At 41.4% G+C, this 24,345-nt stretch overlaps 1 protein-coding gene across 1 annotated transcript in view; it reads left to right on the top strand.

Moving 5' to 3' along the window:
• The first annotated feature begins 722 nt into the window (after positions 1-722).
• spred1 (sprouty related EVH1 domain containing 1) overlaps positions 723-24,345 on the top strand; it is a 36,968-nt gene continuing 13,345 nt past the window's right edge. Inside the window, exons 1-3 of the mRNA XM_074692247.1 lie at positions 723-1,447; positions 15,333-15,603; positions 22,546-22,714. Coding sequence (XP_074548348.1) covers positions 1,416-1,447; positions 15,333-15,603; positions 22,546-22,714 — 472 coding nt within the window. The 5' untranslated portion in view covers positions 723-1,415. The remainder of the gene's footprint in view (positions 1,448-15,332; positions 15,604-22,545; positions 22,715-24,345) is intronic.

The following is a 24,345-nucleotide window of genomic DNA, read 5'->3' as shown; positions in this document are numbered from 1 at the left end:
GCTTGGTTTATACCATGCTTAATCTCTTGTCCTTCAGGGCACAGTGGAACACAAAACCATTTTAAACTATCCTTTTAAAATAAACACGAGTTATGTTTCAGAACCCCTTAACTTAAATACCAGTTGTCAACCTTTTATCTTAATTTGTATATTCATTGGTTTACAAGTTTAATCTGTAGTATACAGACTGATCATAAAATAACCGAATCACTAAAATTTAGAGTAAAATATATGTGCTGCCTTGCACACAAATCTTCAGGGGATCTGATTGAATTCCACGTGCTGCAGTCCTCGCTGCTTTGCACATCTAAATGAGTTTCCCACAGTCCTACATTAAGATGTTAAAGAGAAGTGAGTAGGCGGTGGATCACGATAAAGCTGCTTAATTAAAGAAAACACATTAATTTGTTAATGGCTGAGCCCGACTGTCTCAGCTCGAGTCCTTCCTCCAGATTATTTTCTACTTTGCGTGCTATCACACGGACGCTTCCCTCTTGTATCAATGCGTGATTGAAGTGAAACTTCTTTTGGGAAGTGCGGGGACTACTTTAGGTCAACTTTGGAACAAAACATTCACAAAAGACTGCCCTCAGTAACATGAAGGTGTAATTTAGCTCAAAACACGTTACTGTCAATGAAGGGACGATGAAATGAATGGTAGTTGAGCATATCAGAATGCAAGAGCGTTGTGTTTTTACTACGTCGCGGAAGGATCTAATTTTCTCAAGCGAGGGTCGACACATCCGCCCAGTTTTCCGATGTTTCATTCCCCCCGAGTTGAAAATGGAGTTCGAATAAAGCAGATGTCCACCAACTTCTGAGGGAAATTACAAGCCCGTATGCTTTTACTCAACGCCCCCGTGCACAAATTGAAAATAATTGGAACCTTTTTCGTCTTTGGATGCCTTTACTGCAGATTACTCGGACACGTTGACGGAGCAACGCTCCACAGCGCTTTTTCAAGTGTTGTCCAGGACCTGAAGTTGGCGAATGGATGCTCGACAGACAGCCATAAATAACATGCCAAACGCTTCAATCTACAACATTTTCTACGTCTTTTGAGGATCTATTTGCATTTTTTGCAAACAGGGGTTTTAATGAAGAGGATGATGCCGATGGCCCATTTGTTGTGGTCGGATTTTACTTCCAGGGAGGATAAAATGAATCAACGATTGTCATTGCTCTTCGCGATTTAACGTTAGTTCCAGCCAGCAGAGCTAGCGTTAAGCTAGCTCCTCTTGGTTTTTACCAGGGACGCTTAGTTAGGCATGCCCCACTGTATCATATTTTACTTACTTATCCGAAATATAGTGGGCAGTTTCTATATGTGAAGGAAAAAATGGTGATATTTGTGGTACTTTATCCCGCTGCGTCGTCGATGCTATTGCTAGGATTTGGATCCCCGTGAGGAAAAAATGAGTGAAGATTCAACAAATCCAAACAACGAGTAAGTAAACGTTTTCTCAATTAAGCTCTACATAAACTTCTGTTGTTACTTGTCTTAAGATGTTTAACACATGCTTTACTTGACTAAGTACCAGTTGTTTAGGGCATATCTAACCATACGATGCTGGTATTTCATCATCTGAGCCTCTTAATATCAATGACAGGAGACAGACTTTAAATCTGTTTATTGGGATGTTCAAAACGGTCCTATATGGGTTGTATTGATAGATTACATCGGACTAAATCAGAAAATAACGCCAAAATGCGAGGTATGTAACCCAAACAAAGCGTTTATTAACGTTTTCTGGATAAAGCAAATAAAAGCTACGATAATATATAAAGGCCACAACATAGGGACGTTTATTTCACGGTTGTATGTTTATAGTTTGTTAAACGAGACAACAATACGATCAAGAAGTGTATTACTGCTTTAACGTTTGACAAGAGCTGGTGATCATAGTCATGTATTCACCATTAATCCGGAGCAAAATGTGTGAAATACATATGTCAGTACATTTCGACCAGAAAGCCTTATACTGGCGATGTAGCTCGCTTGCTAGTGTTGTCCTCCATTATTAACGATCATAATCTACCATTAAATATCGAGCTCGTCCTGTTCGTCTCTAAGTGTAGCCTTCTTTCATGAAAACCTTTCGAACCTATTGCGGCACAGTCGACGTTGAAGAACTGAAGATGCCATTTTTTTTTCTCAATCGCACTCATTTACATATCACAATCTCCATTCATAAAAACGCTTTAAAAAGGCGTCACGCGCACGCCCCAAAACCCCACAACCCACAGACTGTGTTTGTAACGTGAACGTGAAGTGTTTTAGTCCGCGTCGCGCCCATTTCCAGTCGCATTTTGCCATTGTTTTAATGGGCTGATCCCTTGTGTGCGCTTGTTGACAGTCAGTGAGAAATATCTGCTTCGGGAGGTGCTGCGGTCACATGATCCCCTCCATTCATAAAGTACCTGCCTGCCCATTCACAGCACTGTACAGTGTTTCGCATTGCACCGACGATCACACAATGATCACATTTCCTGCTTTTTTACTGCATTATACATGACACTTAAATGCAACATCTCGTCTATTAATAGTCGCTTATTTAACAAGAGCGACGTACATGATCGATTTAAGCGACGTTTTTCCCCACTATCAGAGGATTTTCTTTAGTAATGTATTTGTCACAGAGGAAGTCATATGCCAGTATCACGGTTTAATTCTTGAAACACACCCATGGTTTTCCCCATTCCATCTTCCTTGCCTCTGGGGTTGCTTGATTTAATGCATGGAGGCTTTGTCCTTGAACTACACTTTTGTTTTTACGTAACACCTGCCATGTTGTGCTTTTTCTATAAATATAGCCTCATTACATCGACTTTAATTAAACAAATTATTATGAGTGGATCACATACTGCTCAAATGTAATCTCTGTGGAATGACTTTTCAAAAAAGCTTAAAATATGATCTAACCTAGCACATTTGATGCTAGTAGGAAGCAGTGAGTAGGCCTCTAGTGATCAAAAATACAAAGAGGCAAATCTGAATTTTAGCAGGGGCTGCCTGCAGTAGAGACTCCCTGAGGCCCTTGGGCCCCCCTTTGGGGGCTGCTGCCATAGGCTACATATCAACAGAGCTGTACAGTATGAGCTGGGTTAGATCTTATAAGATGGCGTAGGTATCCTAACATTGTTGCTATGATTCCACCACCTTTCTGACTGTGTGATTTGCAGTTGTGAAGTGGACAGAATACAGATCATAGCCTGAGCTATTTGCTCTCTTATGAAATACTCTTCTTATGACAGGTTTTAACCAAGAAACCAGATGCTTTTTTAGATCCAGGGTCATAGTCATAGATGTGTGTCTTTGTTTCCTTTCACAGTGTTCATTGATGAAGTACATTCTGATCATTGATGAGTCATCCATCAATCTTATAAACAGCACACTCCCTTTTGTTCAAGAGACTGAATTGGTGTGAATGTGTGTGTTCTACTGTAGCTGGAGCTGCAATCAGTTTATTTAAAATCTTCCCTCTAAATGTGTGAAAGGGGCGTCCTGAAGTGGTTTTTCTAAATGATGGGTGGCAAGCCAAGCTGTTGTACACACTCATCACACCCCGTCGCTGAGAACATGCTTCTTGGCCTTGGTGCAACTATGTTCACAAGGCTGAAATGAAAAGAAGGCACATACTGCAGCCTTGTCATATTTTGGTTTGCGTGTGCTCTTGGTGTGCTGTGATGTAAGACTGATGGGAATTTTTGCAGACAAGGATCATGATGATGCTAAGAGAAGTATGTGTAGCCTGCTTAAGTTGAATGTGGGGTTGGTCTAAAATATTTATCTCAACCATAGCAATGCCTCAGTCTTTTGAAGTGCTGTGTATGGCCTTTTATCCCTCTTACATCAGAAAATAAAAGTCCAGTCGTCTGTGTTGCGTAAAGCACATAAACAGTTCATCTTTATTATTTCGAGTCCCTGCTCTTCTGTGGTTAGCGTCTATTGCCAGTCAGGTGACTCCCCTCTCTGTGTCCTCGTCCTATCTGCTTGATTGATTCGACAGCTCAGCGTTTTATCTGCCAGTGTGGGTGTCGTGATCTTATCACCTGAGGGCTGTTTTGCGCTAGCAACCCTGTTGCAGAGCTTTTCCAAACACATTCCTCCTAAACAGCCCCCATCATGTCCTGAAATGACAAAGAGGGACAGCTTCTTCAGCTGTTAGGCCTGGTGCTTTACAGCCTGGGTAATTGCCTATATCCTGTGGCCCTTGTGTTAAACCAAATAATTTCCTGGACAGGTTTTTTTCACAGTTGATGGTAGTATCGCCAATTGCAGGGGATGACTTCGTGTGGAGAACCAGTTAAAGCTGTAACATATTTTACCTTTTGCTGAAGTTTGCTTGGCTGAACACTTAGGTTTTGCTTCTGTTTTCTTTTAGGGAAGTGTTTCTTGTGACTTTTTACAGACCAATACATTTTCTTTCTTTCTTGACAAATATACTTACATAGGCAGCATTTTACATCTTTAACTCTTTACATTCTGAATGTATACGGTCGAAATGTAAGTTAAATCTCTCAACTTCACCTTATTTACAAAAGATGAAAAGTTGCATTGCTCACAAAGCTGCTTTGCAAACAGGATTTTGAAGCTGTCATATTTCTGTGCGATTAATGACAATGATCCTCTGTGTTAGCAGAAGGCTCGGACTGTCTGTAACCAAGACAAGCCAACAAACTGAACAGGCCTTGTGCTAGTGGTGGACTGTTCCATTCCCAGGGCCAGATTTAGGGCTGGATTTTGTGTATTTTAAACCTGAGCCACTTCCCTCTTATAATTTTCATTTCCTCTTCAAGTATTTTAAGAGTGGGCATAAACTGGCGTAAACGACAGCATTTCAGACAAATGTTTGATTATTTGTATAACAAGTTTAGACCTAGGAAGACTTTTACCTCAAAACAATGTTTTTCTTCGACATACCATCCAGATAGAAAGCCTCATCTTTGTTTCTTTATTAAAAAAGCCTCTGAAGTTCACAGACCATATCTCAGAGCCTCAAAGGAGCACTTTTAGCACCAAGTGCCTGAATTGTGGATATTGTTTTCAGTTGTACCGCATGCGGGAGCGTGGAGGCCGGGCCTTGTTGTGAGCTCTTTGCTGCAGCTGGGCCAAGATGCTTCTTCTTCTTCTTCCTCGCGAGGCCGCAGACATAAAAGGACACAGATGTAAATCCTGAACCTTGTGTCTTTGATTGAGTTTCCAAACACTTTGAAAACAGGAAGGGGTTTCTGTGTGTGCGGCTGTGCACACACACACACACACACACACACACACACACACACACACACACACACACACACACACACACACACACACACACACACACACACACACACACACACACACTGCTGTTTATTTCTCTGGGAACATTTGGCTTGGGTATGTGTTTCTGGTCGAGATAGGCCGCTTCCTAGATGAGTGAATTAAAGTGAAACTAGCTTTTCAGCTTGCAGTCAGATAAATGAATTATTGAGACCAGTTTTCAATGAGGATTAAAGTGAAGGTCTGTAGGAATGTATATTTTTATCTGCTCATGTTTAGTCCTGTCAAATGGCTAAATTTAGCATTTAGAAGAGATTTTGTCTGGTTTGTAAAACGTGGTTATTGAATCTTTCTAGTCTTGAGATGCTCCTGAGATGTACGTACAGCTTCTCTCTGCGCGGCTGTGTCATTCCCTCGAACCCTCCTTTAGGATCCACTTTATCTGACAAGTCGACACCGGAATCCCTCGGGACTACTTTTACATCAAAGAAGACCAGAGACGCCGCAGCAGTCGAAATCTGTGGTCTGACCCCCCCTAGTTTTGGTGATGGCAAGCGCAAGGTTTTAATTTTCCGAATGCTTGCGGTTCAAATTAAGATCATCTCAATATGTGGCTGTGATTGATGTTTGGGAATAGCTTTCTGGCATTGGATACACATATGGGACTCTTTTGATTTATAGTGCCACAGCGCAGCGGCACCTAAAACATTGTTTTTGGGGTTACAAGCTCATTCCAGTAATAGAGGGGTTGGTTAGAAAATCGATGTATGAGATGCTGTCAGGCTGAGCAGCTTTGACATTCACTCGCTTGGTTTGGGTTTATCTTTGATTTGGACTGCCACAGATGCTACCAGAAGTGGCTATGACGGGCAAATTTGTCGTCATATAAGTCAGTGATTCTGTGAAAGGATGGTGGTCAATTTGAAGTGTGGTGCAGCAGCAGAAGGGTACTTCTTCTTTCTTTCTTTCTTTTTTTTTTCTTTACTCCTGAGTCAGTCGGTAGCTAAGCTGAATGTTCTTGTGAGGGAGATGAGTCACCAGCAGCCTGAGGTGTCGAGAGAAGCTAGCAAATTTCTCTTTCACTTCTCTTTCTATAGCCAACGTATTAGTTTTCACTGCAGCTGAAGTAGCAGGCTTGTGATGCCGGCCGCCTGTTGGTGCCTCCATCGCCATTGTCCCATTATTAGTTCCGTTTTATTAATGGCCGACAGACGGTGCCTTTTATAAGTGTCTTGTTCTGGCCTTATGTCATAATTTGCTCTGCATCCATGTTGGGTCATGTTGCTGTTTGTTGTGGGTATGTCTGTGCCCTTGAGTTTGCCACTGGTTATTTAGGGGATTTGAACCGTGGCTAATTGGGCGGCTAGTTTGCACCGTTCAGATTAGATGCACTGCTGGAATCGACGGTCGAGTCCCAGATTGCATGTAATTCATTTCTTCAATGAGGCGTGATCACATTGAAGGAAACTACAGCTCTTTATCCTCTTACAGCTTTTGCTCAAGCTACTCTGCATATTTGTTCTGTGAGAAAATAAGGTGGATTATATTTCAAATTATTATTAATGGACTGAAATCAAACTGCATTTTAGATGCTGTTTAGCTAATGCAACATTTGTGTGTTTTATCCGTGATAACAGCCGTTGAAGACGACCACACATTTTAGTAAGCACAGAGAATGAGTCACACCCAGACTAGCTTTTCACGACGTCCTCCATTCCCCTTCTACTTCCCCGCTGATTGCTTTCCTTTCCGAGGATAATCTATAGAATCGGATTGGGATAAGTAGCTTGTGTTTATTCTCCCAATGATATTTTGATGCTTTTTCTCCCCCTCCTACCAACCAATGTGGTCCAGTGGAGCTTGACCGAGCTTGACAGCCTTCCTCCGGTTTTGATACAGGGGAGACATGGGAGGAAAAGGGGTGATGGAGGAAAAAAAAGCAGCAAAAGGGGGGAGCTTTTCTCTCCTTTTCTGATGCTAATGAAAGGAGGAATGGTTTTCCAGCTTTTAGCTTGCAGAGTGTGTCTCCCCTGCAGCATGCTCCGCTGCCTGGACATTGTGGGAGGACAAAACTCCAGGCCCGGGATCCAATAACGTGAAATTTCAGCAGAGAAGCGGCCATTGTGTGGAGAGGCAGCCGGGGAGGGGTTGGGTAGAAAGGGGGGGTGGTAGGAAAGGGAGGGCGACTTGGCGAGCACCCAGGGCTCAGGCCACATCCTTTCTCTCTCTTCTGTCCTCTCCTCTTGCACTCCTCCTCTTCCTTCGTCTCCATCCCTTTTTCTCCCCTCCTTCTGTCTTTTCTTTCAATACCCCCTCACTCTCCATCTGGGGTTGGAAGCCCAAGGCTGAGACAGGAGCAGAGCATGATGGCATGCTGGAGCCCAGCGAGCCATGGGCTGGAGCAGCAGACAAACAGCTACTTTGTCAACTTAGGAAATGGTTGTCCCAGGATCCCCCTTCTCCACCGTACACTGCAGCAGGCGGCCTCAGGGCCCAGGCCTGCCCAGCTCTGCTCTGCACGTGCTCCCCCATCACGCCTTCTCCTCTCTTCTCTTTTCTCTCTGTGCTTCTTTCTGTTTTTACAGGAAGGCTTTAGTAGTGTTTGTTGTGTTACTTTAAATGAGCTTTAAAGGAAAAAGATATCCTCATTTCCTCAGCCGTGTTGTTTAGACACAGTGAAGCCTTAATCACATCCTTTTTGTGACTAAAAAAGGCCAAATTCAACTGCAAGCAAAAGCTGTTGACTGTCACCTTGTTCTCCACCCTGTTCTCATCCACACACCCCCACAGTCAGTCCTCCCTTCCACTCTCACCCCCTCCCTCCGTGCGTCTCTCCTGCTTTCAGTCGGAAATGAAGTCAGTCATCCAGCAGAATAACTTGGAATAATTTGGAATGGGGGGCTCCTTTCTCTCTGTCCTCCGCCCCACCCTCCCCCCTTGCTCACAGGCCCAGGCCAGCTGATCTGCTTCCGCTCTCAATTGTGTGTCCAGTCGACTGTGTGCTCTCAGCAAGGGGCGTGGAGGCCGGTCTTTGTCTCCACCATCCCACTCCGAACCCTGTGTATGTCACTGCAAGTGTGTGTGTGTGTGTTTCATCAGGTTGCAGTCAAGTATCTTCATGGAAACTACTTCTCTTTTCCACAACCTGAGGGAAAGACTTTGTACATAAGGTAGAAGAAGAAGAGCAGGTTGAACTCTGATCCCTGTGTTTTAATGATGGGTTTAAATGGAAGTAGTGAGTTTCTTTTACTGTGCACTTGAAGTACACACATTTTTTTTATTACTGCTAAACCAAATAACGCTTGTATGTTTATTTCTGATCCCTTCACAAGAATTCATGAGCGTTTCAAACTTGATGCACACAGTCCACTTCACTTCCTCTCCAGACCCAGCCCCCCCTCTATGAGTGTCATGGTTGCTAGCATGTGTGTGATGGTAGTCCTGAAGGGTCAGGCCTTGGTCATTGTGCCCTGGTCATGGCTGAGCGACACCACCGCCTGCCTTCTGTTCACCCCAGGGACCCCTTCCTGATTGACAGCCCCTCCTGCACCCATCACCCTGCATCCTTTTATTGGGGGCCATAGAGGAGTGTAACAGCAGCACTATTTCCTTCTTTTACTGCCTGTTAAACAGCAAAGAAAAAAAAAGAGGAGTGCATTTTTCTGCTGCTGCAGAGGTTCTCATGCTAAGTTCACTGTGAAGAAGTGTGACCAGAAAGGGTGTTGCTTGGAGGATGCAAGGGGGAAGTTAGCTGTGGTTGTGTTTTTCTGCGAGTCTCTCACGGCCAGTATGTGTTGAAGTTTGGGGGCAGTGTGTGAGAAATAGAGCTGGAAACTGTGATATGAGTTCATTTTGTTTGATTCTGAATGTTGGCTCTTTGATAAATTCCCTATCTCTCATGCTCCAGCCTTACTATCCATTAATACTTGAGCATATTCTGTGATTGGCAGAGTACTCCTGTTTTTTTTTTTTTTTTTTACCAGTTTGCTCATTCGGTGGCAGAATAATCAAAGCATAATATTTAAAACTGTCTCTGGAATTATTATGATTATAATACCAAGCAACACACATCCAGTGTTGTCTACTTTATTTGCACTGTGACTGACAATGCTTACTGAAAATAAACAACACATTGGCAGGCATCAGCCTTGAACAAACAGAAGTGTACACAGCTTACCAAATTTAGCATTTTTAGGGGTTCGGATCCTCAGTGCAAACCAGAGTTCTCCTGCCTGTATAGATTTGTATATCACTATTCAACATTAATAAATTGGATTTACAAGATGCTCAAATTAGATGAATAAAAAAGAAAAGCAAGTGGATCTTTATACATCTTTCTCCAACCTAGGACACAAGTGTCAATTGATCTTTAATAGGTTCCTCCTAACCTCATGCTAGCTTCCCAGACTGGAATTCATTCTGTGTTGTTGTTTTTTCATAAATCGAAAACAAACAGGAAACTGGGTATAGACTTGGCAGATGTTCTTCTTGGTGTTTATACAGGGTGTCCGCGGAGTCTTACAAAAAGTATTAAAAGTTGATAAATCAATTTTGGGAAAATTAAGGGCCTTAAAAAGTCTTAATTGTGGTTTTATGAGGTATTAAGTTTCATTCCTGCCTTTGGTTTCATTTGTTCTTTCAAGCTTTATTCCTCCTTAGCTTACATCATTTCTGTAAAAATGTAAACTACAACTGTTAAAAAGTGGATGCCAACAACAACAACTGAAAGTGGCGATAAAGTCTTAAAACTTTTTTAAAGGTTTTTGAAAAAGTCTTAAAAAAGGTATTGAAATCAACCTCAGGAGTTTAGCATATACCCTGTTATAGAAGTACTGAGTTAAGAATGTTAAAATGGTGACAACAAGTGACTGTCAGCAAGTGACTGTCAGCAATGATGTGAGGATATGGATTTTTTCAGAATTTGTTGCTTGCAGAAGTGATGTTGCAAAGTTGCTAGTTTCCTTGTTGTTTCAAGTGGAGCTTATTTATTCATTATTTATTGGGGCTTTATACTCTTACTTTGGTGACTGGCATTGGAAAACCTTTATTTCAGTCTTTGTCTGAAATTCTTTATTTTAGCTGCTGTCTCTTTAAGGTTCCCCACTCCACCAACTTTAATTTTTGAGACCTGCTCCTCTGATGTGCTGTAAACCAGTTGGGAGATCTTTATGTGATGACCTCACCTCTTCTGCAAGTCTCGTGAAGATCTTGGACTACTTTTTAGAACTGACTGTTTTGAGCAGTTTACAGGTGGATTCAGGGATTTCTGCAACATATGAACATGTAACAGTTTGAAACATCTGCATGTCAAGTCTGGACATTCTTCGTTGTTTCTTTAAAACATGGGAAGCACAGTACCTCCTCTTTAAATAAAAAATATTTAATTCTATTTAGAATTTATTCAGCATGGTATAAACTGCGGTTACAGTGTCTGTGGGCAAACCATGTCAGATCAGTTTGTATTGTGTTTTATTAGCAGAGCTAGCATCTCTAGCAGTTAAACATTCCTCTGCCTGTGCAAGTGATGCATTGCTCCAGTCAAAGAGCTAGCGACCAATTTAACCTTAGCATTCATAAAACTTACTTTATTTTCTACATCATTGATGTGCTACAAAATGCTTCTGTCATCTGTGCTTGTTTGCATTAAGGTAGTAAAATGCTGTATAACTGCTTTGTATGCAGTATTCACTGTTTTAGCTCTGCTTCTGGTCTCCACCAACTGCTGATAAAATATCTTCTTTAGAAGTGATCTTTATTTCACACCAGAGAGTAATGAAGTCAGCAAGGGAGGGTACAATGAGTCCTCTGCTCATGCTAACAGTGAGTTAGCAGAGTTAGCCCAAAAAAGAGCTAGCTAAACACTATAAAGCACAGGAAATTTGTATACCTGGGGGAATCTTTGTTGGTTAACAGCCTAGATTTTCATTTTCCTCATAGTCATCATGTAAATAATTTCTGAATTATTCCTTTCACCAAGATGATGTTCTGTCTGTTGGTTTATTTTTTTATTTGTTTTGCTTTTAATCATGATCATCAATCTTTTCTTGGAACTCTGTAAAACTATTTCCAGGTTCCAGGATATCAAAGCTTCCACATGATAAAAAGCGAGCTCCAGATTTAATGCTCTCTTGCCCTTTGATTAATTACTAACCAATAACCTGGGTACTGACGTTTACCCAGGGTGTGGAAGGCAGGGGGCCAAAGGTTAGTCACAGAGTGGGATAAGATTTAGAAAGGAGTGGCAGGACACAGCCATTCTTCTTTTTAAGCAGGAGCTACTAGTTAGTATTAACTATATGATTTATTTAGTTGTATTTGTAATCGCTGTTTAATAAAAAAATGTTTTAAAGTTTTTCCACAACATGACGTCATGCTCCTCGGTCTACCAGGACACAGACCAGAGAGCAGTTGTGTCACAGGAAGACATCCGGCAGTCAAACTCTTCCACCCTTTTGCCTGTCTGTCAGCTCTCAGTTCTCCCTCCAGTATTTAATATTTTACCCAGAGTTACTGCAAAATGCTGCCCTCAGCACACCCTGACCTTTGTCTTTTCCAGTGGCCCAGTGCAGTGTGTTATCTAACCAGAAAAGCATCTGACTTTAAGTGAAGACAGAGAAGTGAAAGGAGTGCTGGAGTTTCTGTGTAAAATTTAAATTCACGCTAAAGTGTGCTGAAACTGATAACATAGGGGACAATATAAAGGCACTCCAGTCGTGATGTTTTGGTTAAACTTTTACGTTTCTCGCGTAGTATCGTCTTTAAAATTTAGAATACGTAACAACTTGAAGTCATCTGTTTCAAGTCCTGCTTCATTTTGTTCTTGCTTTTTCACAGCAGTTTTGAGCATGTCGTGCTTTATTTAAGATGATACGTGCTGCTGTATATCACACAGCAAAGAATGCAGGAAAGGATAGAGAAGATGAGATGAAATATACAATTCCAGCAATGATGTAAATAAAAGACACAGAATCTGCCTCAGCGGACCCAGCACGGAGCTTAGAGTTGTTTCCATGCATGTTTTCATTTTGGGGGAGATACATGACAGGCGACAAAAAAGGGCCAGTCAGTGGTGGATGTTCTACAAACTGCAGGTTTCAACTCCTCTGCATTGGCTTAATATTTCTAAACAGCAGGCTATCTTTTTATTGACACCCATGTTTTGAGCAATTCACCTGTATCTTTTGTGCTATGTCAGCATAGCACAGGATAAACCTACCTTCACTGCTCAGCTGAGGTGAGGAAGTACAGTCTGACTGATGTTCTGGTTTAAACAGTTGACCCTGTTAACTGGCGACTTTCAACTGAATGCATGTGTGGTTGTGGTAGTTGCTACAGCTATTGAGAACTCTCATAAATGCCATTAGGTTTTCATTTGAAAGATATTTTGTGAGGATACTGAGTCACCGGATAACAGTAACTGTCTAAACTGAAACACCGGCAGGGTAGTGCGTCAAAGACATGGCACTCCTCATTTTAATGAAGCCACACTTTGAGGTTGCTTCTGTAGACAGCACTTACTGCTTCTTATGACATGTTTTGCAAGGCACTTGGAACTAAATGAAAGCCAGGGGTGGGCAATATGGAAAAAATTTCATATTACAATTTTATTTTTGCAAAATCAAGATTTAATCACGTTTTGTTTTATTTAGATCAGGCATGGGCAAACTAGATACATTGGCTTTGTTGAGGTGAAGCGAAGGCCTATTACTCCACGTTCGCACTTTACCCTCTGACCCATCAGCCCTTCTGTAAAGATGAACGGACCTAAGAAAAGGAAAGTGGACAAAACAAAACTCAATGCAACACATGGAAGTGCACATATGCACGTGGATAGGATGGAGTGGATCGTCAGCGATCTGTTACTTATCAAAAAAAAAAAAGCTCAGGAACATGTCCGTATAAACCTTCAATGTGAGTTATTTGTCTAATTTTTATATAGAGAGTTCACATTTAATATCAAAATATCACACAAACAATTTTGACACAATCTGTTATTATTTTTCGTTTTTCCATTTTTAAAACCAGGACAGAAAAAACATGTTTTTCTGTTATTCTGTTTTTCTGTTATTCCATTTTGGTTTTAAAACAGAAAAACAAAAAAACAAGTCAATTTTTTTGTTTTTTTTCTTTTTAATTTTGTTCTGAAACAGAATAACAAAAGAACGAACCATACACAGATTAAAAATCCCATTATAATTCCATTCTCTCATATTCTAATTTTAATTTCAAAACAAAATCAGAACAGCGAAAAATAGATCGTTATTTGTTTTCTGAACGAATGATACCCTGATAGTTACCAAAGCACTCCATCCATCTGCTCCTGGTCCGGCCCCTTTGTCATGTCAAAACCCATTGTGGCCCACGAATCAAAAAGTTTGCCCACCCCTGATTTAGATTATTCAGACTATTTTGCGTGTTACTTGAATGAATAAAAAACAGTTAACCTATTTAAAACTAAAGTTTTAAATGGAAAAAAAGGATAAAAGATCATTTAAGCAGGAATTGTCATAGCACTTTTTTTATTCAGCTAAATAATTTAGCAAACTTGTGCCAAGTCTTTTTTTTTTGCTTAACTCAAAGTGAAAATCAACTTGAACACATTAAGTAAGGTGCACACTTGCTACATAACAGCTAGCTTAGCAAAGCAGCATATCAGCCAGTGACTTCAACTTGTAGCACACTCATGTTATTAAAATCCAGTTAATATTAAAGTAAAATAAACGGAACCAAACATCAAGAAACAACACTTCTATAAAATGCAGATGTCATCTTTTGATATAATGAACTACAATGAACTACAATGCACTTCAGCCATTTAAACTCAACTTCACTCAAGAAAATAAAGCAGTCATTTTTGTTTTAACTCACAGATTTTTAGCTGTATGGGAAACTTATCTGTGCAGGGTAAAACGTTACTGTTTCAGTCACATATTTACAGTGCTGACTTGTTTTGTCATTTGGAGTGCCCTTATCAAGTCTGTATTTAAGTTGTTTGTGCTGCGTGAATGACGGTGTGGCTGCCGGTCTCCTGCCCATACTGTTTCAGGTGCTGTCTCTTCAGGCGATTAAAAGGGTTTGTTGTTTTCCCGTCAGGGCTACAAACTTTCTCTTTGCAAACTTTGCAAATGACTCGTTTGTGTTGTGTTGCTTGGGAAGAATCCAAATCAGTTCCATATTGCAAAGATAGAGTTTCTTTTGGGGAGCAACTCGTCACTTTCACTTTTGTTCGCTTTCTCTCACTTATGGGAGGGAGAGAAACAAACCAAGACACTCCCTACAGCTCACTCTGATTGGTTCATTGGGGTGTCTGTAGTGCCGACACGAAGCAGATAAGCAAAAAAACTTTCGATGCACAGAGGAATAGAATGTGCACTACAGGCATTGAAGGCATTGAAAAGGGAACCTTTAAGCAAAAAGGAAAATGATGTCAAAGGAAGGAGCTATGTGGAACCAGTTTTCATCCACAACTGGTTCTCGATTTCCATCCCTAGTCCTCGTGCATTTCTTTACTCATGATTTGAAAGTAAGATGTGCCTGGGAACTGTTTCATCCAGTTTGATGCCACTTGTTTTAGGGCAGAGGTTAGAAACCTGCTGTGACCAGAAGACTGAACTTGGCCACATGGTCAGTCACCCTTTGTCTACTGTTAAACACACACCAGCAGCATCAGACTTTACAAATGGTGGCCACCAGTTTGTTCTATCATGAGCTAAATATACATCTAAGGCAGGGTTGAACCCTTGGCTTTGTTCTTTCTTTTTCTTTTTTAGTTCAGTTTAGTTTCACCAATTTTTTAACCAGTATTTGTTTTTTTTTACTGACTTTCTAATGTCAGTATGATGCTCTTTACTAAACATGCCCTGACCATTTGTGTAGGCTCTATGTACTGTACTACAGCTCAGCTGTATGTGGGCCACTCTTTCATGTAGGATGTCTGCTTTGATGATGTTTTGTAATGCAACTCAAAAACCCCAGAAGGAAAGTACTTTTTAAGTTGCTGAGCACCGCTGATTAAGTCTTCTGAATTATTGTTTCCTAATTTTCCTCCTCTCTACCTTCTCTGCAGTGACAGTTATGCGCGTGTGAGAGCAGTGGTCATGACTCGGGATGACTCCAGCGGTGGGTGGCTTCCCCTGGGGGGCGGAGGCCTGAGCTGTGTCACCGTCTATAAGGTCAGCCGGGCGGAGGACAGCGGCAGCACCCATAGCGGAGGCAGTGGAGGGAGCAGCACCAACCTCAGTCCCTGTAGCTCCAGTCCTAGTCCCAGCCCTAGTCCCAGTCCCAGCCCTACCTCTGTGGAGTTCCACATCAAGGGCGAGAGGCTCAAAGACAAACTGGTAAGGCAACCCTTCTGCTGATTAGGGTGGAATGATCTTTTTCAGATGTTCCAAGTGATGCTACACTGAACAAAATCTTTCATGCACAACACAAGGTTGTACATTCTCCTCTGCGAGGTCACACTGAACCCCTCACCTCTTTCCCAGACTCCCCCTCACTATGTCTCACTCACTGACACAGTCACTCAGGAAGTGGTTGTTTGTCTTTCCTTCACAGTGCAGGTATCTGAAAATAGGAGCGAAGTGCGTGATGCTGTGATGCATGATGATATCATTAAAGAGAAGGACAGATTACTCAGAAGCAAAGAATGTAGGATGAGGGATGTGGGAAACACACAAGGAGCTTAGAAGGCCCCTAATGATGGAGTAGGGGGCTGGAAATTAACACTGATTGTTTTCCCTACAGTACACAAATATGTTTGTCAATCTTTGGTACAAGCGGGCCCAAAAGATGGGCCGTGATCCTGCTGTTCAGTGTCTTAGCTTTAGGTTGTCTTCCCTGTCGTTGTGAAATATTTGCTAAATCAACTCTATAGCACTCACAGTTTTTATGGAAGCTCAGACAAATTTTTTTGATGATTTTACCAGATAAATTTGTGTCATTCGAATAATAAGCAGTGAAAAAAAAAAACCCATAATCAACTGATAGTTTGTCAGACTGTTATTCACCACACGTCTTAACAATCTGTGGTTAATATTAGAAAGAAACTGGCCATCCTGTTATGCCCTGTATGATTTTTCAGAGCCAAAAATAGAGACAAAAAAGAAAATGGCTCGTTGTCTGAGTGAACTTGCCACCCAAGTGGTAATCTACAGTGTAAAAATGTGCGGCAATGAAAAAATGCTAAAATCTGCAGTTTTTCGAGTGTCCACTTGAGGCTGGCTCCAGAAGTACCAGGGAACTACTTGCACAGTGAGCCAAAAAGAACAAAAAAACAGAACTTCACGGCAGAAATAAACATGTTAACAGCCTCGTCCAAATAGTAAACTTCTGTAATGGCTCACACTGATTCGGGATTTGAAGATTTTTTTTACTTGTCAGTTTAGAAGATATCAAGATGACGAGTTTACCCAATCAGAGGCACACCTCAGGTTACTCACACACAGGCACCCTATAGTTGTTAGTGTGGAGGCTCAGACCTGCCTCATTTCTAACTTGACTCCAGCTGATTCTGAGCTTTAAAGCCTATAGTCGGCAGGTGCCGTATTGGTAATGCTGAACTCAACCTAGCTTGGATTGAGTTTGAATGAGGTAAAGAGGCGGGCCTTTCACACCATGGCTGACAGCTACAGTGTGTCAAGTCAGCTGTGTCCTTACATGGGCCGAACTCGGGATTTTAATAACTTCAATATAACAAGTTACAAAGAAATTGAGTCCCAATAGTGTGTGCTGGTACAAAAATGAGTTGCCCAGAGCTAAACCATATTTTGAACCAGGCTTCTTGTTGTGTATGTAATTTCCAGTGCTTTTTTGGCCAGCCTTGGTCTATTTGACTTTTCAGTAATTACTAGCATAAAAAGGATGCTGAATAGTAGTTTTCATTATGAACGTTTTTTTTTTGAATATTCAAATAATCAATCTGTAAAAATCAAGTTGCAAAAAATTAAATAAAATGAGTTTAAGTGCTATTTTAGCTTGGTTGTGAATTGCATGGTATGTCTTTTTAGACTTGTTTTGACTTTTTTATCAAATTGTTACTCTGTTTGAAAACCACAAGGAGTTCATTAAACAAACGTTAGCATTAGCGTTAGCTGCTACAGATAGTGTTAGGGCAGAGTTCTTAATCTGATGACATAACTATACATTTTCTATTATTTTGCCCATACTGGTGATTCTTTATGTGACAATACATTTATGTCATTTGTTATACTTTGTAAATGTAGTATCTGGTCAGCTTAAACTTTGCTCAGATATTAGATTAGATTAGATTAGATCAACTTTAATGTCCTTTGCAGGAAATTTGTCTTAGACAGCAGTACTACTGGCGTAGGACGCAGTATTTTAAATGACAAAATACTAGACACATACAACAGTCACATAAGCAAGACGTCGGCAGCAAGCATGGCCAGAAGTTATTGCGCAAGGATGTTAAAGTGCAGTGCTAGACACAATACGCAGTGAAGCTAAGCAGAAACAAGTTAAAAACTGAGTTTTGACGATAAGAACAAAACATGGGTAAACGTCAGATAATAACAACTAAGAACAACAATATGTTGTTTCTTTGTTTATATCTTAAAGCAAACAATATTCATCAACCAAAATAACAGTGAATCTTATTTTTTTCAGATTCATCGGTTAATCGTAAATATTATCGTCAGAGTAATCGATTACTAAAATAATTTTTAGTTGTAGCCCTAAACTATAACAACAACAATTTTGCATTGCCATTACATGGATCCCTCTCCTCATATCTAAAGAAGGGGCAAGAAACTGTCTGAATAATCAGTAAATGGTTGAAATAGAAATAGCTGTGACTATTGAACAATTTATTAGCTAGAAATGTCTGTCCCTGGTTTCTGTTGGCTTTGCTTCAATGTAAGAGTTGAGCATCGGCATCAACCAGTATTTTCCCTCTTGATGGACATTAGCCCATTTGAAAATAACTTGCCCATGCATCAGTAGCCAACTTTTATCTGTTGTTTTGTATCAGGTTTAATGCTGGACAAACTGCAGATTTAGAGAAGAGGCTATTTCTTTGGGCAGAAGAAGTCAGTTGTTGGACAAATATATTTGTTTTCAGGGTCGTACATAAAAGAAAAATGTTGACAATGAAAGGGGGCGACAAAGAAGATTGGGTATTAGTGACATTATTATTTGAAACATTGGTATTGGCCCTGATTTTCACATTCCATGCATCTCGCCATTTGATGAAGTGTTACAGCAGTGACAAACATTCACAAAACCTGCAAAGTACAGAGTCATCCTTTCTGTGTTGTCTTAATCCTCATGGCCCTAGATGTTGTTGCTCTCAAGCCCATGACCTTCTTGTCACAGACTCATTCTGTGTTCTAGATGTAAAACAGATCCAGTAGATGCACTGGGATAATCCTGGTTTGTGGTAATGAGAATGTAAATCTTTGTTGGAGAGAGTGAGAAAGCTGTTAGATGTCAGGGAGGCGAGGAGGCCACCATGATCCTGATGATCCAACATTAGAGGCTTGTTTCAGCAGGGCGTCTAAATCACCTCCTTTTTTTTAATCTTCTCTGACTGATCACATTTTATGTGTGTTTAGCGTTTATGGTGTGTTTGTGTTTTTCATGCGTTGCTATCCAAGCATGTGTGTGGCACAGGAAAAGGGTGTGACGGGAATGCTGTTGTTCAGACGGGGGTAAAGACATGGCTCAGAGACCCCGAGAGATCATTTCTGGGATGCGGTAAAACACCCCCTACTGCCGCCAGACTCCACCCCTCAGCCACCACAACAAACGCTGCGCCATATGTAGGTCTGTCGGGATGCCACCCAGTGCCACGGTGCTGGCGTCGACCACAGAGCCACTGACATGTCTGAGGGCATCAGGAGGAGGAGAGACAGAGTGGTGATTCCATGAAAACAAAGGAAGCAGACACAACCACATAAGAATATGTTCGCCTGAGTCGGAAGAAAACACAGAGGAATATCTGTCGTTGTTACCACAGTGTTGTCTAAAACAGTAACACTGGTGTTTTGATTCCGGAGGTAGAAGAAAGGCCATAATTATGTTGTTTGAGTCAAAAGGAGGCCTCGAGTAGAGCTTCTGGATGTTCTGATTTGTTATGTCTAAATCACAGAAGAGGGAAAGTGGACTTTCTGTCGTCACAGGGAGAGAAGCTTCGCTGGTAGAAATGAGCCGTTTTGGATGAATCAGGGAAAGAGATGTGTGTAGTCAAAGAGCAGGAAACAGAGGTGGAGCCAGAGAGACGGGAGACGGAAGAGGTGGAGAGGATCTGTCTATAAGCGCAGTGATGCGGCACAGAGTGTACTGGTGATGACTCAGCTGGCTCTCCATATAGCTACCAATCACTCTCCTCCTTGTCCGCTTTCCCTCCCTCCCTTTTCTCATCTCCTTTACTTTTTATAGTTAAATCTGATTCACTTGCTGTCTTGAAAAGTACAGATCTAATTGGTTGAAGATTTCTAAATCACGCTGCCTCACAAATACAAGGCTTTACAGTGCTTTGCGCCCAATGACACCTGAGTTAGCATCCTGCCTCCTGCAACCTCAGAAAGGAAAGGCGTTACAGATAATGAATGGGTGGATGGACTGAATCGCAAGTAGCTGTTCAACATTTGTTTACCAGCACAATACCTATTACAAACTGTAATTCTTCAGTAAAATAAACAATTTGTATCCATTGGATCCAATTCCTCCCACCATGCCTCAAAAACTCTGTGTTTTTGTTATTGCATAACACCTTTCATGCCTCTTTATCTCTATTTTTGACTGAGTTTTACATTCTTTAAACATCACTACTTCAATCCAGGACAGAAATAATGTTGAATATTCTTTTTGTCTGCAAAATGTTGCGAAAAAAGTACAAAATCTCATTTCTTTCACCTGATCTCTGAGTAAACTTGTGCTTTTACCTAGTACCTACCTTCTCTCCATGCATGTTTTGCCGCCTGTCTCCATCCACCCCCCAACGTATCCAGCTTCTATTCTATTTTTCTATCTCCATTCCTCCTCCTCTTTTCTCCGAGCACAGTGTGGAATGCGGTGTTAAGTGTCATCCTTTTACATGCAACCGTGATACTTCCTCCTCTGTCGGCCTTGCTGCGCGCTCACCTTACCTGCTACGGCTCCGTTCAGTCTCGCCTCCACAATCAGCCCCAGAGGCACAGCAGACCCCCCCCCCCCCTTTCCCCCTCTGCGTGTCACCCCATCCTCCTCCCATGCAGCCATCCCTTCTTCTGCTCGCCCTCATCCCACTTGCTCTTATAGGCTTCACCTCCTTGTCCTGTAACAGTGACATTAGAGTATTTAGAGTTACATGTGAGTCTTATCAGTGTGGACAAAAGCAGCTTTCGCCCAGACACTTAAGGTGAAATTTATACCTGGGTGCACTGTCTCTGACACACATATCACATGTCATCCTCCTCATACAGCTGCCACGTATCAGCCTCTTACAGTGAACACGTTGACTCTTGTCCAGATTGGTGGGGAATGGTGCTGTCTGCAATTTTTTTCTGCATTCTTGATGATTTAAATGATTTTCAGTTTTCTTAATGTAGTGATGATGAGCATGAAAGAGCAAGAGATGTTTACATCTTCATCCATGCTGCTCTTATTGTACAGAATTGCGAATTATTGGAGGTTCACTTCTGCTTTTATTTTTACAAATAAAGATTTTTATTTGCTGACGCACTATTTTATGCCTTTTTCCTCATCATCCCAGGCTTTGGAAATCAGTTGCTGATTTACTTAGCTGTTTACCTGCCCTGACGGTGGTGTGTTAGTTTACTAGCTGGCTAAAATGTATTAACTCTTTTTGTACTTTTAATACCATATCTCTGAGAAATACTTTGACACACTGCAAAAACTAAAATTGAAGCAAATGTTTGTCTAATTCATAGTAAAAACAATTGAGCAGCCTCAGTTTGAGCCACATTCACTTGACAAATCCAGAAAAAATGTCTTAATTAAAAGTGAGTAAAATATATTTTGCCAGTGGGGTGAGAAAAATTTGGTAATAAAATAAAAATGAAATTACTGTCCTAATTTAAGAATCCGAAAAGGTCAATTGTTCTTACCCTGTTTTTTTTGTTTTTAACTTCAAGCAAGCAGTTATATATTGAATTAAGACATTTACCAGGACTTTTTATGTGACTGTGGCTCATGTTGAGTCTGAAAAGATGTTTTTCACTTAAAATAAGACCAAAAAAAATGCACTGGTTTTAATTTTTGTTGTGCGTGTTGGAGCTTTTTAAAATGTGCCTTAACAAGACGTGAGAAATTATCAATTGCATACTCATTATTAAATTGCTGAAATAATACAGCGATCAGTAGTGAAACTAAGAAAGAAAGAGTAGAAATGAATAATAATACAAGTACAGATGTAAGTGTTACTTTTACTTTGGTTGGGACACCTCGTGTTGTAAAAAAACATATTCTGCAAAGAAGTGTTGAGGGCTGGGAGTTGTAGAAAACAAGGCACAGGCACTTTAATACACAGAAAAAATGCTCACTATATTGGTGAATGTTATGCATAAAAAGTTGCACAACAATTATATGCACTTGCACAAATGCTCTCAATTTTATTCTGAGGTCACACAACTTAAATTTCATGATCATATAAAACCAGATTAGTACCAATTATTACTTTGTAAAAACAAATACGTCAAAGCAGTGAGCTATTTATTTACACCAGCTCCAGTGCTCTTGCGTTCATTCTTGCGCATGCTCACACATTCACACTCCATTAAGCTACCTCTTCTGCACGTCCATTTAAAAAAAAAAAACTGTCAACAACCTTAATGGTCGTCTCACATTTCATTTAATCTGCCTAGAGGAAGACCAGGAGGCGGCGTAGTAGCCCTGATTAATAATAGGCTTTGGGAACACACTTGGGCTGCCTGGCTCCAAAACATTTACAATCCCCCCACCCCAAACCCCTTCTTTTGCCACCACTGCTCTCTGACTTTATCATCATGTGTAATGAAAACCCCACCATTCAGAATGTGTTTGAAAAATCATCTACAAACTATTGGGCTTTAGATGATTCTTGATTTTCTATATTCAAAGCTCTTGAGTTTCAAATGTAGGTCTTTCCTGCCAATCCCTGCCTTTATATTCAGTTACTGTGTTTATAGTGGCAAGAATTAATGTGACTTAAACAACCCACAGTGAAGAGAAACCTCAATGTCATCAGCATACATTGAAAGATTTTAAGCCTGTGTATTGACTACTTCTCACCAAACAAATCACAGTTTTGTTGACTTACTCAAGCTCTCGTATGTTGACAGGTGGTGCTGGAGTGTGTCCTGCAGAAAGACCTCGTCTACAACAAGGTCAACCCCATTTTCCACCACTGGAGGATCAACGACAAGAAGTTCGGACTGACTTTTCAGAGCCCAGCTGATGCCCGAGCATTCGACCGGGGGATTCGTCGAGCCATCGAAGACATCAATCAAGGTGTGTGTGTGTTCAAAGACATCCAATTGTGTCTATTTTTGTTGGCAGTTCTGGACTCTCCAACACCAGATTTCTTTGTAATTTCCTTCAAGAGGCTGTGCTACACTGTGCATGTTAAAAGCTATCCGATACATTGAAAACAATGTGGGTGAATGAGAATGGCGTGCATTCTGTCTGCTTCCTGTGTTGCTGCCTCATTGACATGTAATGGCTGACCTAGCATGTGTTCGAGGACAGATGCATTGCGTTGATTAGTGTCAATGACTTCCCCCTCCTGCTACCTGCTCATTCAACCAAGCATGACCCCTCCTGCGTTATCTTATCAGCGCCCAGCTGCCCGGATAAACTCTCCACTTCCTGGAGTGACTGGCGGGGCAACACTGTGCCCAGACGGTGGGTGATACGGCACGGCTGTAAAAAAGAAAAAAGAAAGAAAGGGGAGGGAGGACATGAATTGGGAGCGGCAACCTGAGATGAAACATGAACAGGTTGGACTTTTGAGCTCCTGATACTTTGTAAGGTGTCGTGTAAAAAAGGGTTGATTTGCTCTGTTTGTGATCAGTGTAGCATTTTTTAAGCTAAGCTAGGTATTACACTTGATTGGAGCTCAGTCCAACAGTTTAGTTAGCAGCTTTGGATCCTGATAAGCATTATTTTTCTGTACCGTGCCAGAGGTTGCAAAGTCATCCAATTAGCAGCAGAATCGCCAGCTCAGCAATCTGCCACCCAGCCCCGTGTTACACAAGAGGCTGGCTGGCAGGCTCGAGAGCTATAATCTCTTTTTACTCTCTAGACCTGGGAACCCTGGGTAGCACAAAAGAAGGCACGGCAGAACATATCATAAAGCCTTTATCACCGCCGGGCATCAGTCACTTCTTCCCCCACACAGGCATTTATCTGAGAGTTTAACTTCCTGGGCACAAGTCCACACATAGTCAAGGTGAAAGGTAATCATGGCTTGCCTTTGTTGAACAGCTCTGCGTGAGAATAAAAAAAGGGGATGTTTGTCGGAAAATAGAAAGAAAATTCATTTACCAAGTATTATTTTTCACTCTACCTTGGCCCTTCTTTCATAAGTATTTTTGGATGCTGGAGCTACATACAAAGCCTCGTGCACACGTGTCTTCCACTATTTCATGATATTTGGACAAAACATTTAACAGAGGATCTGAGCTGCAGATTTATAAAACATCTGATGGCTGGTGACTGTCACCTCACCTCACCTCGAGCCTCGACTGTCTGCTAGTAAATACTTTTTACTTCTTCCTGTCATTGTCAGCTACAGTGGGTGATAGCAGACTTTCATCTCCCCCTCGGTCTGTGTTTTTTTTTCTTTCCACCCCGTTGTCCTCTCCTGCCTCTCCTCCTCTCTTTTGCTATCTTCAGTATTCTGCTGGTGTTGTTGTGTAATGCCTCTCTTCAGCTCAGGCAGGCAGCTTCTTCTGTATTCCTGTTGCATCGTTCTGCTGTTCTGGACTGTTGTGTGTGTGTGCGTGTGTGTGTGTGTGTGTGTATGGGGGGGGTATGTTTTGCTCTGTGCGTTTGTGTGTGTGTGTGAGCACACGTGTGTGTTTCAGTCTTGCAGTCCTCTGTTGCTAAGGCAACACCAGGCACATGGCTCAGGCAGCTCC

This window comes from Halichoeres trimaculatus, unplaced genomic scaffold (genome assembly GCF_033239565.1).
Source record: "Halichoeres trimaculatus isolate MK-OKI-2021-1 unplaced genomic scaffold, fHalTri1.1 fHalTri1_scaffold_17, whole genome shotgun sequence".
NCBI lineage: Eukaryota > Metazoa > Chordata > Actinopteri > Labriformes > Labridae > Halichoeres > Halichoeres trimaculatus.
This window is presented reverse-complemented; position numbering and strand designations above follow the sequence as displayed.